Source organism: Micropterus salmoides, unplaced genomic scaffold (assembly GCF_014851395.1).
Source record: "Micropterus salmoides isolate LMB-PRFRI ecotype aquatic unplaced genomic scaffold, ASM1485139v1 Ms_hic_scaffold_11, whole genome shotgun sequence".
In the NCBI taxonomy this organism is placed as follows: domain Eukaryota; kingdom Metazoa; phylum Chordata; class Actinopteri; order Centrarchiformes; family Centrarchidae; genus Micropterus; species Micropterus salmoides.
In genome coordinates this window covers 33,290,297-33,304,345 of record NW_024040152.1, presented here as the reverse complement: position 1 = coordinate 33,304,345, position 14,049 = coordinate 33,290,297, and the positions used below count along the sequence as shown (strand labels likewise).

Here is a 14,049-nt window from a genome sequence, read left to right as displayed (position 1 = left end):
TTCGTGCTCAGGCCCTAATAAATAAAACAATTTATACAGTTATTTAGGCCTATACTACGCTGGATACTTATACATGTATACACCCAGAAAGTAATAATGCTGTAGTACATTTTTTGAATTTGCATCTTGGACAACGTAAACAGCAGCAACAAAATAATGTTGAAGCTACAAAACTCAATTTTACTCTATAACCTGTTATATTGTGACAAATAAATGTGACTACCTACCTACTAGATAAAATGGTCGAAATGTTAACTTTAACATCGACACCTGGGAAACTTTGTTCATCAACTTTTACGAAGTTTGAGCACCAAGCATTATTGATTACATTTTTAGGGTGCTTTCACACCTGTAGTTGGGTTCATTTGGTCCGGACCGAGTGGAAAGAAAAGATACACTGCTGCATTTTAGTTCTGGTCCGGTTCATGTTCACACTGCAGTTTTACAAACGAACCAAGAAAAGTAACTATGACGTTACAGCCCTGGGTGCCCAAACGAACCGCACCATGCGGGAAAACCAACTCTAGTGCGATGGAACCGAACTAAATGAGGCAGGTGTGAAATCGCCCTAAGATGAGACTTCAGACATTAAAAGGGTGGTGTTATTTGTATTCCAAACAAAGACGTATTACAGGTCCAGTGGTTATTTATTTTGTTCATTAGCTTACTAGATTGTTGTACAGGCAGGAATCAGTTGTCAGTGTGTTGGTATCTGTCCTACTATAAGGGGTTCAAAGGTCCAGCAATTTCAGGTGTGCATGTAGAGCTGCACAATTAATCTAATCGCAAATGCGCAATGTGCAATTACATAACTGCAAAAAGTCTGCAGTTTAATGAAACAGTAAAACTGTGTCAGACACTCTGCACCTCTAAAAAGCAGATAAGCCTACGTGCAATGACAAAAATGTTTCATGAGCAGTGTGCGAGTAACTTTTAAGACAACAACCTACCATCAACCCCTTCAATAAAATGTGTGTATATCATAGTATGCATTAAAATTCAGAAAACATAGCACATTGTAGAAAGTGAATAAGTGGCTTTGGGGTCTATGAAGAGGAGACACGCCTGAGCTGTGTTAGGTGAGGGATTCCCTACAAGGTAAACGTAATCATTACCACAGTCGAGTGCTAGCTGGGACATAGCAGTTTTTAACGGCGGTAATACGGCAGCGGGTGCTGTATATGGATCGCAAGTGCCCAACACTTGCAGATTGTCTCCATATCTATCTTTTTCTTGAGTTGAGAGGTGATCCAAATAAAACACACAGAACAGAACACACACACATGAACACTCAGCTACCTGATAGAGACAAGCAGGTCCCGGGGATGTCAAACCCCACACCATAAAGACGGGGTGCCAACCAAAACATTTGGCTGTCCAACACCTTTAAACCAAACTGTGCAATATGAAAACAAACCATACAACCTGTTAGCTTCACTCTCCCCATAACCTCAGCACAAGGATCCTTAGTGTACTCTGCATAAGGACGAGGAGAGGTTAAACAGAAGACATCACAACACAGGGGCACAGGATAGCGCGTCAGCCACCAGATCGTTCGACCCTTTGATGTGGCGTATGTCCAGCCAGTATGACTGTAATATAAGAGACCTTCTGATTAATCGCTAATTGGGACACTTCAAGGAACTGAGAAATAAAAACTGCAACAGGCACCCCAGAACCCACATACACATCAAAATAAGAAAACACCCACACTAAAACCAGAGTCTCTCGATCACAGAATAGTTAAGTCGATGCTTGTTAAATTTCTTAAGAGTAGAAACCCACAGGTTTGTTCACACCGTGACTGTCAGACTGCATCAGTCCTGCACCTGCCCCCATGTGACTGGCATCCACCTGCAGACTGAACGACTTCTCAACAAGGAGCGGCACCCGCTCGAGCACTACAGAGGACTTCTTTGCCCTTCTGAAAAGCCTGCTGACAGACAGGAGACCACACAAATTTAACATTGCCTTCAACAAATCAGTGAGGGGAGCAACAACAGAAGAAAAGTTTTGACAAAAACTGCAGTAGTAACCCAGCATCCCCAAGAACCTCAGCTATTTTTTAGTTGTTGAGGAGAAAACTGCTCTGCCGACTGCACTCTCAACGTCTGCCAGTGACTGACCGGCAGAAACCACCAGTGTTTGCTTCTGTTATACTTGGGGCAACCACACAAGAACAGGAAGGCTTAAGCAGGTTAATATGACAACGTTGTGATTCCTTTTTCCGTTCTGGACTGTAAAACCAAGTCACGAAATTTGGCTGGTACCACAATCTGGAATGTTGGACTGTCTGGACCAAACTTACCACAGGACATCCACTTTGTTACCAGCAGACCATTCTCCAAGAAATGGCCATGCACCATGTGCTTCACCTCTGCAATAGGAACCGCAGACACCAACAAATCTTTAATAGAGTGGTCTGACCTCTGCTCTGCCAACAAATCTCTGTGCCTGAAACATAAAATGGAAAGTCAGACAAGTTCATGCATGGTTCATCTTTAGAGCCTCACCACAGACACATTTGGTCCAACAGGTGGAGACGGCGGATCATCCGGCCACACACGTGTACCAGCCGACCCATTTCCAAGAATGAGATGGACTCCTTTCACCAACAATGCTGCGCGTACTGCGATGCCCACCTCCCAGGGTGATCATCCTGTCAGATTCTTTTGAAAAAAGAAGAACTGAAGCCAGGATAAATGAACCCAATGCACCAGAGTCTCTCAGAATCTTATTAGGCACTTTCTCACAGTCTTCAATAAGAGAAACAAATCCACTTGACACAAAAGTCAAATATGCAGCATCAATCTCATCAGAACACTCTTCACATACCTGAGAAGATGGCAGATCTACCCTCACTCTCGCTACCGAAGCTGCCAATGCTGAAGACTTAACATTACCACGCCTGTTCTTTTCTGGAAAGCATTAACAGTCTGCTTTAATGTGACCCCTTTTCTGACAGAAATGACAGACTCTTTCTGATTCGCCCAAGCGCGTCACCTTATCTTCCACTCCAGGCTTAAATGAACCTGCAGCCCAAAAACCACGCCCACTAGCATATCCGCCACAGCTGTGCGTATCTCTCCAATCACAGCAATGAGACAAAACATACTGATCTGCTAAAGAAGCTGCTTCACTCATAGTTTTTACCTGTTGCTCATTTAAATATGTAGAGATACGTTCAGGAACTGCATTTTTAAACCGTTCTAAGACAATACATATCATTAAATGTTCTTACATCAGAAGCCGAATACCAACGATTAAAGAAATTCAGCAAATTCAAGGTGGGACTGTTTATCTTCCTTCCTGCTCATTCGAAACAGCTGGCAATATGCTTCGGGAACCATCTCATAAGCCTTAAGAACAGCAGCTTTCACTGACTCGTCTGCCACAGATAAAGCTGAAATTGCTTCTTGCGCCTTACCGGTCAGAACACATTGCAACATAAGTGTGCGATCCTCATGAAGCCAGCCCCTAGCGTCAGCTAACTTTTCAAACCGTGTAAAAAATGTCTCAGGGTCTCTCTCATTGAACTTTGGAAGAAGCCGCAAACTAGATCCTAAATCAAACTGTGAAGAATGTGCACCTAAAGTAGGACCTATTCCACCTAGCAGCTGACTAGCTTCCATGCTTAACCTACCCTCTTTGATCAGGCTTAATTTTTCACGCTCCAAACTAATTCCGGCCTGCTCTGCCTCACACTTAATTTTCTCATACTCCATTTGCAAGACCAGCAACTCTCTCTACTCTACAAATGACAAATTATTCTGACTAACTGGGAATGACTCCCCCTACAGTACCTTTAACAGTAACTGCCTCTGCAGCTGTCAACACATTCATCTCGTACTATCTGCAATTTTTAACAGCCGTTCTTCAGTAAAGTCCTCCAACGACAACTCTGATGGAGCGTCATAAAAATCAGTCAAGTCATTTTACCAACCTGGACCAACAGAAAGTACAGCAGTTAACACACTGGATGCCAAACAAGGAGCATCCCCACTATCTGTCTAGCCACACTAAAGTGCATAACAGGGGAAATGGCTTTAGCTCCAACGTGAATAAACACCAGCATGTCACCACCTACTTCCGTTTGGTAAGACTTGCTGCTCAACACTCCCCCGTGTTTTTTCCTTCATCTCAATTACAACCCAACCAGAAAACTATTCCTCTAAGTGACATACCAACCCCCGACACAGGTTGCTCACTCCACTCAACTGCTTGGGAGACGCCCACAATCAGCAGCAGCTGGACAGTTTAAACACAAGTAGGATTAATTACATCCATAACAAACAAACACCCAGGAATCCAAATTAGACAAGCCCCCAATATGACGTTTGCTGCCTTTTGTTCAACAACTTTTCACAGAGCACTTTTTGTCAACCGACTAATCACAGCCTGGATGGGGCGGGACATTAAAAAAAGTTTGACGTGCTACAGCAAATCATTAAATGTTGAACAATATGATTATTGACAAGTTAGTACTTAGCATCAACAAATTAGAGACCAAAGGAGAGCCTTTGGCTTGCACAAGGATTAAAGTTAGAAAAACAACCCACAGAAATGAAACAGCTGTAACTGGTTTTAATACTCAACAAGTGGTAAAAAAGTAAACTATTATATGAAACTCTAATGAATATAGTATTTAAAACTCTTTATTTAATACACTCATGTACAGTTCTACCTCCAGCTTGTGGATGGAGACTCTGCATTAGACAGATGTACATTGAGCCGAAGACAGCGTGCCAATATGTTCTGTTTCTAGCCACCTCGTCTGGAGAGCAACACGCTCCCCTTTTTCTGTTTTACATCTGTTTTACTTGTTATTGTTAAATATTGTTTAACTTCACTTGTTCAAGTTGAGAAATGCACATTTCAAGTCAGACACATTCCTTGATAATTAAGCAAGTAGACTCAGAGTACCATTTGTTCCATCATAATCGAATCGCAAATCTCAATGTTGTCCACAACAATTTCAATAAGACTTTTTCTCCAAATCGCACAGCTCCAATGTAAAGCCACTGACGATCACTGGTACTCCGTTTGTTTTGTTTAATGTTAGCATTTAGCTGCGTGGATCTTGGTGCAAAGCCACAGAGGTCTTCTCAGATCACTTCGCTGTCTAATTTTAATATTGTGACCTATTTATTTTTTATTATTTAGAATTTTACACACACTCCTTCAGGTAATTGTAAATTCTGCTGTTAATCACAATCTGCTGTCATAAAATTTTATGATGCCACAAACTTAACTGATACATGGATTCCTTATCTCTTGGGCTGAGAATCTGTTAAACTCACAGTTGCATAAAGTAAGGCAGCGTTAAAGCAAAAAACCTGCAGACTGTTTGACTCTCTGTAGGTGAACATGATGCACATCGGCAGTGTGGAGGTTCAGCTCTGGTGTGAATGTGTAGTGCAGGCCCGGTTCGCTGGCAGGGATTGGTTAGGTCTTATCTTGATGGAATGGTTTGACAGGTACTGCATCACATTAAAGGCCTTACCAATCTTCCCTGTCACAGCCAGCAGGAGGCTCACAGATAGGGTAACCCCCCTCTCCTCCACCACCATCTACCTTTCTCTCCTCTCACCCACATTGATACACAACATATTGAATATTCTCCAGGTTTCAAAGACGAAATAAAGACATGAGCAAGATAATTTACTTTGTCCCAAAGACAAAGTAAAGGCAAAGACCCCAAAGCCACTTATTCACTTTCTACAATGTGCAGTGTTTTCTGAATTAAAATTTTTTATGCATACTATAATATACACACGTTTTATTCAAGTCTACCTAACAAAAATTGGGATTGATTAGTGAGTTAAATACTGCTGTTGAAATAAAAGAAAATACATATACTGGATATCTGTAGGCCACGTGTACTTTAGCCTAGTTAGTTGTCCCCTCCCAACAGTAGGTTTACAGCTAATTGTGGTGTATCACTGAACAGAGCTGAGAGTTTTATATTATATTTTAGTTTTAAATATAAAACATATCTTGTTAATATTATTATGTTACCATGACAATATTAACAAAGCGTACTTAAGAGTGTGATACAATTAAAGAATTCATAGTTTTCACGTGACGACATAAGGGAAATGCTCCCTTGGAGGGCAAAAAAGACGTTATTTTCCGCTGCCCGCCAACCAGGAAGCAAGTGACACACTGTTACTTGGAGTTTGTTACTTTTGCGGTGCCAAAATGCTGGATGGTTGTTGTGCTATCAGATACACTAAGCGACGAGGAGACACGCCTGAGGTGTGTTAGGTGAGGGATTCAAGGTAAAAGTAAACATTACCACAGTCGAGTGCTAGTCGAGCAACTTGGTCTGTTGTTGTGCTCTCCAGGTCACCGCGCACGTTACGTGACTAAAAACTATAGAAGGTTGCAGTAAACCAAATGATGCAATGAAAAGAAACCTATTTGGAACTTTGAAAAGAAAAACTAAAAGCCAGAGTAAATCAGAACGTTCTCTGGCCCTAAAAAGAGATTATGAATTGGCAGAATATTTCTCTACTCAGAGATAGAAAGCAGATCTTAACAAAGTACAGGCTCAGTGACCACAAACTGCCGATCCAACATGAATTATGAGTGATGAATTGAATTAATAACATAGGCTTTCAATTAAAACACGTCTTATAAATTGGCATGTGCCTCAATTGTGGATAGTCGAGCCAAGCCTGGTACCCATAACACAGTTCAGGATAATACGATTCCCATTATTGTGTGTCTTCATGGTAGTGTATAACTCACATTGTCAGTGCAGGTATGTCACTACATGTCCCATAAATCCTCTCAAATAACCTATGCTCAATACTTCCCTAAGCGTTCCCTACTGACTCCCTAAGTGTTGCAACTTTCCCTTCTGTCTGGATGGATTTATAGGGTAGAGTTTGGTCTAACTGTGACACTGTGTTGTTGTCTGTTTCTTAGGTGGAGTCCACACAGAGTATGATCAGGATCCTGGGACTATCAGCCACCCTGCCCAACTATCTGGATGTGGCCGCCTTCCTACACGTCAACCCCTATATTGGCCTCTTTTTCTTTGACAGCCGCTTCAGACCGGTGCCCCTTGGACAGACCTTTGTCGGCATCAAAACCACCAGCAAGGTAAACAAACCAAGATAATGTGTATGTATTTACAAATCTATAGGACCTGTATCTTTTACATGCACAGGAAGTTTAGTTCGTCAAGGTGATACATAGAATGTGTGTGCAACAACTCTGACAAAAGGCACGTTTGTACTGAACATTGACTTCTTATGAGATACATTCTCCACATTACAAGACTGAACTTGGGTTGAATGGTTATCGTCATGGCCAATGTAGTCATCTGATTATTAGATATATCAATAACAGTAAGTGACAGTACAAGTCAAATTATTAGTTATTTACCGTAAAACTTCGCTTAATAGCCGAGTCCCAAACAGCCGCCTACCTCCTTTACTGGTCTGGTGTGGGAACACATTTTGACAAATAAACGCAGGTCTCCATTAAACGCCTGGTCTGGTTTTTATAGAAGTTCTTTGGATGCATAAAACCTCTTAAACCCAGAGGTGTCGCCGCTTTAGCTGCTTCTGAGCTGCTCTGATCGTTAATACAAATATGTTTAAACTTATGTTCAATATGTCAGTATGGACATGCAGGAAAACACAGAAACAACGAGCCCCAAAGTCTAATTCTTAAAGATTTACCGGTGTAACCTGCCTGGTACAAGAGACACCTGTTACCCATGAAGCGCTCGTTAAGTCTGAACGTGTCGTTCCTTGATTATTTATATTCCTTTGCTCTGTAAGGGTCCACCGATCAATAGAGTCCAAACAGCTCTTCATGAAAATTAATCAAAGTTGTGAATCCTGGTGCAATCCAAATCCAAAGTTCAATCTCAAAACGTTTTGCAACGTTGCACAACGTTCTGCAACAGGCTTCGAGGTTTGTTTTCTCCCGTTTGGTGAGCATGTCTCAGGTGTTACCCAATCAGCTGCGACAAGTTTGTAAACACAACGGTGTTAAAAAGGCAGAAAATTCAGTGCGCTTGCGTTCACAGCAGGGTGTTCAGGGAACCACCGTTTCCATTGAAAAAAAGGTTTTGCTATGTTTTGTCTGCGTTGAACTCAGCCCTGTCATGTGACGTGCATCGCTCTCTGCCTGCTAACTTCTGCCACACTTTTTATTGTTTTTGTTACGTTGCTGCCTTCAAAATAAAAGTTCATAAGCCGTCTGTCAGAGCCAGATCAAATGAATGACGTGTATTTGATATTACTGGATAATTTTTATACAAGTAACATTCTGTTTGAAATCAATAAACTGTTTCATATTAGCCTATTTCAGTTTTGTGTGAAAGGAATTAAAGGCCTGTCCCAAATATAGGCAGGGACAATTCAGTGATTTTAGCAAATAAAGTCCCGGGCTGTTAATCAGAGTTTTACAGTATAAACACATTATATAGTTTGTCCAAGAGAAACCAATCTCTTTTTGTACCCCTGTAAGATGCCTCACTCAGTACATACCAACACTTTCTCACTCCCAGTTCGTCACATGTAGACGTTTGGTCAACACGGGAAACAAACTCCAGCTTCTGGCACACCCATCCACCCCAACCCCACCTCCTTACTCGGACAACCCTGTTAAATGTCCTACACCTACCTTGAGTGTTAATGACATTACGGGACTTCCCCCAGCGTTGAGCTTTGGTGCCAACGGCTCTTGGCCCATGCGTCCATACGTGACAACTATGAGAGTGAGAATGGGTTGTACATTCAGAATCTTGATCACAATAATGAAATATAACAAATAACCCATAATTAGTGCAACATGCACAATATGATTTTACAGCCTGGCAGAATGGCCACTTTATAGAACCTCTGTTTAACTAATAACAACAAGATATTTAGAATTTCATGTCACAAAGCAAAGGCTTTTAGCAGCAATGGACAACTGCCATATTTACCTGTTTGCTTGCCGCTATTACTGTTGGCATCATATTTTTTGAGTTTAAACATCGCAGTAACAAGTTCTGTTTAATTGTTTATTGCGATTGTGTGTCCTGTTCAGATCCAGCAGCTTCATGACATGGAGGAAGTTTGTTACAACAAAGTTCTGGAGCAGGTGAAAGCCGGTCATCAGGTAAAGGCTTATCTGTATGTTTGAAGCACGTACCCATGTTTACATATGTGTTGTCGTGTGAGTGAATGTAATGTAAAGAAAAACATCCACTACTTTTTCAGTGCCACAGTTTGTATGCCATGTTTATGCTTTTAGTGTTTCAGGGTTTTCGTCTTACGGATTGTGCATAATTAGTCTAACGATATCATCGGACATCGAACAGCACTCACCACTCAAATATCAGATATGTGGATGTCATCTTCCTATGGCAGAGCCAGACAAATGAAAAATGGTGAACAACTTCAGTAGACTAAAACAAGCTTCTAATTTCTACGGCTGTGGATTTTACTAGCTGAAATAACGACCGCAGGTAGCTAGAGTAAGCTATTGCTCAGCCGGGAGTTGCTTCTTGCTGATTTGTTTAAAAATATAAAGCATTAAGTCTTGAATATGCTTATGATGCCTACATACCTGATTTAGTGCTTATGAAGGAGGGGGTTTGGATTTCTTTCATTAGTATTTCCTGAGCATGACAGCTAATCATTATCATTTTACGAGACAAGTGTTCAGCCAGATCATTTTTTTCCTCAATCATCACCACCAAACTTCTTTATGATGATACTGTGAAATGTTTGGTAGAACAACTTAAAGCGGCACACAGTAATGTTGGTGTAGCATCAGAATACAACTCCCGTTTCCCTTGAAAATATTTCTCTGAACTTTTTCATGAATAGAAACTACCGCAGTAAATATTTTTGTGAACCTTTTGGAGTGAACACCTGCTATCCAAAGTCTCTAAAGTCCTTATCTCCCCCAGTGTTACCCTCCCCCCCCCCTCCCCCCCATCCACCAGCAACCAGCCTCCACTCATTGTGCTTCCTCTCTACAGCCTTAGAAGGCCTATTGGGAACATGAGAGTTGTGAATTCAGACTTTACCATTTAGCTCCCATCTGCTACACGAGTTGAGCTCCCTATTGCGCACGGTTGTTATCCTGTCTGCATCGTTTTATTGCCAGTGCACACACACATACACTTCCTTCTCTCTTGACCATTATCTCCCTCAGAGACGCACTTAATATGAGTCTTGCTGTAGCCCTTGAGAACTTGTAAACCAGCTTAATTCTACTGCACCACCGACAACTTTTTTATCTCAGTGGTTGAAAGGATACAACCGTCCAGTCTAGCTCGTAGGCTGAGGCCGCTGAGGCCGCAGCTCAGCTAGGGAGGCCTCTTCTTCGCTCGATATTAAATTGTCGAGAAGTGGCTGTGACATATATTAATTTAATCTGGGAGGATCTGATGGATGAAATTTTCTTTATGATTTTCCCTCCGCCCTCCTTGTGGGAAGCATGCTGCCAGAAAGAAGTTTAATAAGCTGAGAAGCCGGTGGGTTACTGCCGACGATGCTTGCACACAGCTCAGTGGTGCTGATAAAACACCCTGAATAAATAACATTTGCTGCAGTCGTCTCTTCGGACCCAGTGTGTTTGAAGCACACACACAGCTGGCTGCTGCATGTGTGTGCAGTCATACAGGGTTGTTTGGTGTAGTACTTTATTTCCATGCTAAAATGTCATAAAATTACATACAAAACAGTACAAACAGGGTCTTTTTACAGGTAAATTAAGGGGTAAATAAGGAATCCAAAATCTCACAGTATGTACAGTATATTAAAGGATGAATAAATGAGTTAAGAAACATCACAATGGCAGATTGGCCCACACAAAGGGAGGAGCTAGACCCATCTGCATGGTTACAGTTGCGCAGGTTTTGGGGAGTTTTAGCCAGTAATTACAGATTAGACACATGCTCTACCAGATGAACCTGTCTGTGGATTTTGTGTTGCTTGATGTTGCGAACCTCTTCGCATTGTGTCTTGTGTCTCCTCAGGTGATGGTGTTTGTCCACGCTCGTAATGCCACCGTGAGGACGGCCATGGGGCTGATCGAGATGGCGAAGAACCACGGAGAAACGAGCTTCTTTCAACCAGCCCAGGGTCCAGACTATGGCCAGTGTGAGAAACAGGTAGAAAAGATTTAAACGATCTGTGTTTAATCCCTAGAAAAGCAGCAAAGTCAAATCTGTCAGCGATATTTAGACAAGACAGTCTTCATAGTGGGCTTGAACCACATGCATGCATTTATGTAATTAATATGATTTGTGTGTGTATGTTTTTTGGGTCGCAACCCATCGTCCAAGCAAGTGCTGTGGCAAAAATGACCAGAGTTGCCAAACTGTGATTATGATTAAAATATAAACAGGCGATGTGTTTTTTTCATTAAGTTCTTTATTTCGTTTCATCCCTTTCTCAGTACATAAAAATGCAAAAACAAGACATTACAAGCAAAGAAGGAAATTGAGTAACAAACGGCAACAAAAACAGCAGGCTGGAACACAAAAGTCTCGGTCATACCAGCGTTTATACAGCAGCATTTTAGAGCCAGTGGATTCTCCCCGTCAAGTATATCTGTGCAATTTACTCAATGGAGCCATAACTTTATTGAACTCTGACATACAAATTTGTGCTGCTACATTAGTAAACCGTATTGACGGTGCTGACCTGAAGCTGTCATAGCCTATTAGCCTGGTTCCATCATCCACTTTTACATAACTGTCCTCTGTTGGAGTATAAACTGCTCCACAAAAAGAGAGAGCGAGACACTAAAATGCATCCCTTGAATAAACTTTAATTTATTGTCTGTTTGGAAGCTAAGTAGCCGTTTGCCAGCTTGGAGAACTGTTTAGTGTTTTAGTGGTTAGCTTGTCTACAGCACTATCCAACTGTCCCCAAAAGTAGTCACCAGGTCACGAGCCTCAAACCCCACCTATTTCATTATTATTGGGATGCACTTGGCATTTTGGAATTACACCTTTATGTCTCATATACAGTGTAGAAGTTTGACACACCAACAAACCAGAGGAAAAGCCACAAAATTAAACGTAACGTAGCATTTTTAGGTGTGAAATACAAACAAGAGGAAACCCTATTTCTTGTTTTCTTTTTTTTTACTTGTGTTTATTCAGTTTCTGAGACTAACCTGCTTCACATTCTTACGCTACAGCACATTTACACTGAATTGAACTGGCAAAGCTAAAGAGAACAGATCTGACAACAGAAAAGAGAACACTGGATATTACACAACACAGTTTTGGTACCATACTGCATGTATGGAGCGTGAGTGTGTGCGCGTGCGTGTATAATTAATGGCGTCTGTGCTGTGAGAGTACACAGAGGTGGAGCTATATTCTCCCTCAGAGGATGGTCAGTCAGACTCCAACACCCATATTTAAATCTCCTGCAACAGAAGGCAGAGTGATAAATTTAGTAACCTTTTCCTTCATTCCCTGGGGCTGAGCCAAGATTGATGTGCCTCTAATCTTCCCTCTGTTTAAATAGAATATATATACAAATCAGATTACTTTTCATGCTTTATAGAACTGGAAATAGAGACAGGAGAAGAATGCGTTGGGGGAATAAAAATGGTGCATTGTGGTCAGGTTAGTCTTCGAAACAGTACTTTAAAAGCAATTGTGCAACTGTTCCTGCAGTATATGTACATGAATTAATCGTGGTATGTATGCACTAACTGTGCATTAATTCACTCCTAGCTCTTCTGCCTGTGTCCCAACATAATGAGTATTATCCACTCCATTAGTCTGTCTTTGAGTGTTTGTCGATCTGGCCTGCTCTGGCGAAGGAAGAGGCATCAGGCTGATTCCACTCTAAGCCCACACAGAGATAATGCACTGCCTATTTGCACTCTGGAAATTGCCCCACATTAATATTTATAGGTGTTTTTTAATCTCCAATATGCATATGCAGTGAAATAAAGCACCTCTGAGGTCAGTCATATAATTTAGCGTTTATTTATCCAGCTTTAAAAGTCAGAAGTGATTCCACTGTATTTTTCACCTAATGTTATTTAAGTGGCTTAATCTGAGGGGGTTGGAGAGGCTGTCAATCAAGCTTAGATATCTTAATGCACCCGCTTGAATCAGTTCTTGTTAAATACAGTTTTTGATGAGCCAGTGATTGTGAAGTACGGTTGAGTAAAATAAGTGTAAAGATTCAAAAAAACGCATGCACGCTTATATATGGTGCATTACAAAGAATACTGTGTGTGGGTGTGGGAGGGGAACAGGTGCTTTGACAGTACCCCTAATGCTTGGGTTGTAATACCTCTGTCATATAAAATTAGCATCAGAACATAGAGAATACTGAGTATTGCTGGTGATTCATTAGATGTGCTTAAGGTCAGAAACATTTTTCTGGTGAGCACAAACGCAGAGCTGACCTCCAGCCCATGGCCTTCTGGAAGCTTCGTAACTGGTACACAGAACTGCCACTGTTAGTAGAAATTAACGCTCACACAGAAACGTTTAGTTATAGCGGACAATTACATCATGTCATTATTGTTTTTTCATAATAAAAAGAGTGCCTGCTCATTAAATGATAACCTGGTGCAGTTCGTGTACAACTAATTAGCCTTAACAAATGTGCTTGGTAAGAGCCAGGATGCTGCCCAGAGTTAGTTTTTTGTGGTGCATGTTGATTTGCACGTTTAGATGTTAATTGTTCGCCTATTGCTTGACTGCATAAGGAGGCAAATACTTAAATCTAAAAGATCTTTTAAAATCAAAAAGTAACCCTACCAAATCCAGCTGCAACTGACTATTATTTTCATTTAATTTCAATTAATCTGCCATTGATCAATGAAATGTCAGAGAATGGTGACAAATGTCACAATTAACTGAATCCCAAGGTGATGCTTGCTCATTGCTAGATGTTCAGTTTATCACGTAAGGGAAAAAAAGAGCAGGAAAAGGTCTGAGAAGCTGGTCTGACTGAATGTTTCTCACTTTTGCTCGTAAAATAATAACCGACTAATCGATTGTCAATGTAATCGGCTACCGTATCCTCCAATATCACATTCAAAGTCACA

At 41.2% G+C, this 14,049-nt stretch overlaps 1 protein-coding gene across 1 annotated transcript in view; it reads left to right on the top strand.

Annotated features, from left to right (window-relative positions):
- Window positions 1–14,049, top strand: part of ascc3 (activating signal cointegrator 1 complex subunit 3) — a 177,222-nt gene that overhangs the window by 93,791 nt on the left and 69,382 nt on the right. Inside the window, exons 12-14 of the mRNA XM_038712324.1 lie at window positions 6,934–7,110; window positions 9,055–9,126; window positions 10,997–11,131. Coding sequence (XP_038568252.1) covers window positions 6,934–7,110; window positions 9,055–9,126; window positions 10,997–11,131 — 384 coding nt within the window. The remainder of the gene's footprint in view (window positions 1–6,933; window positions 7,111–9,054; window positions 9,127–10,996; window positions 11,132–14,049) is intronic.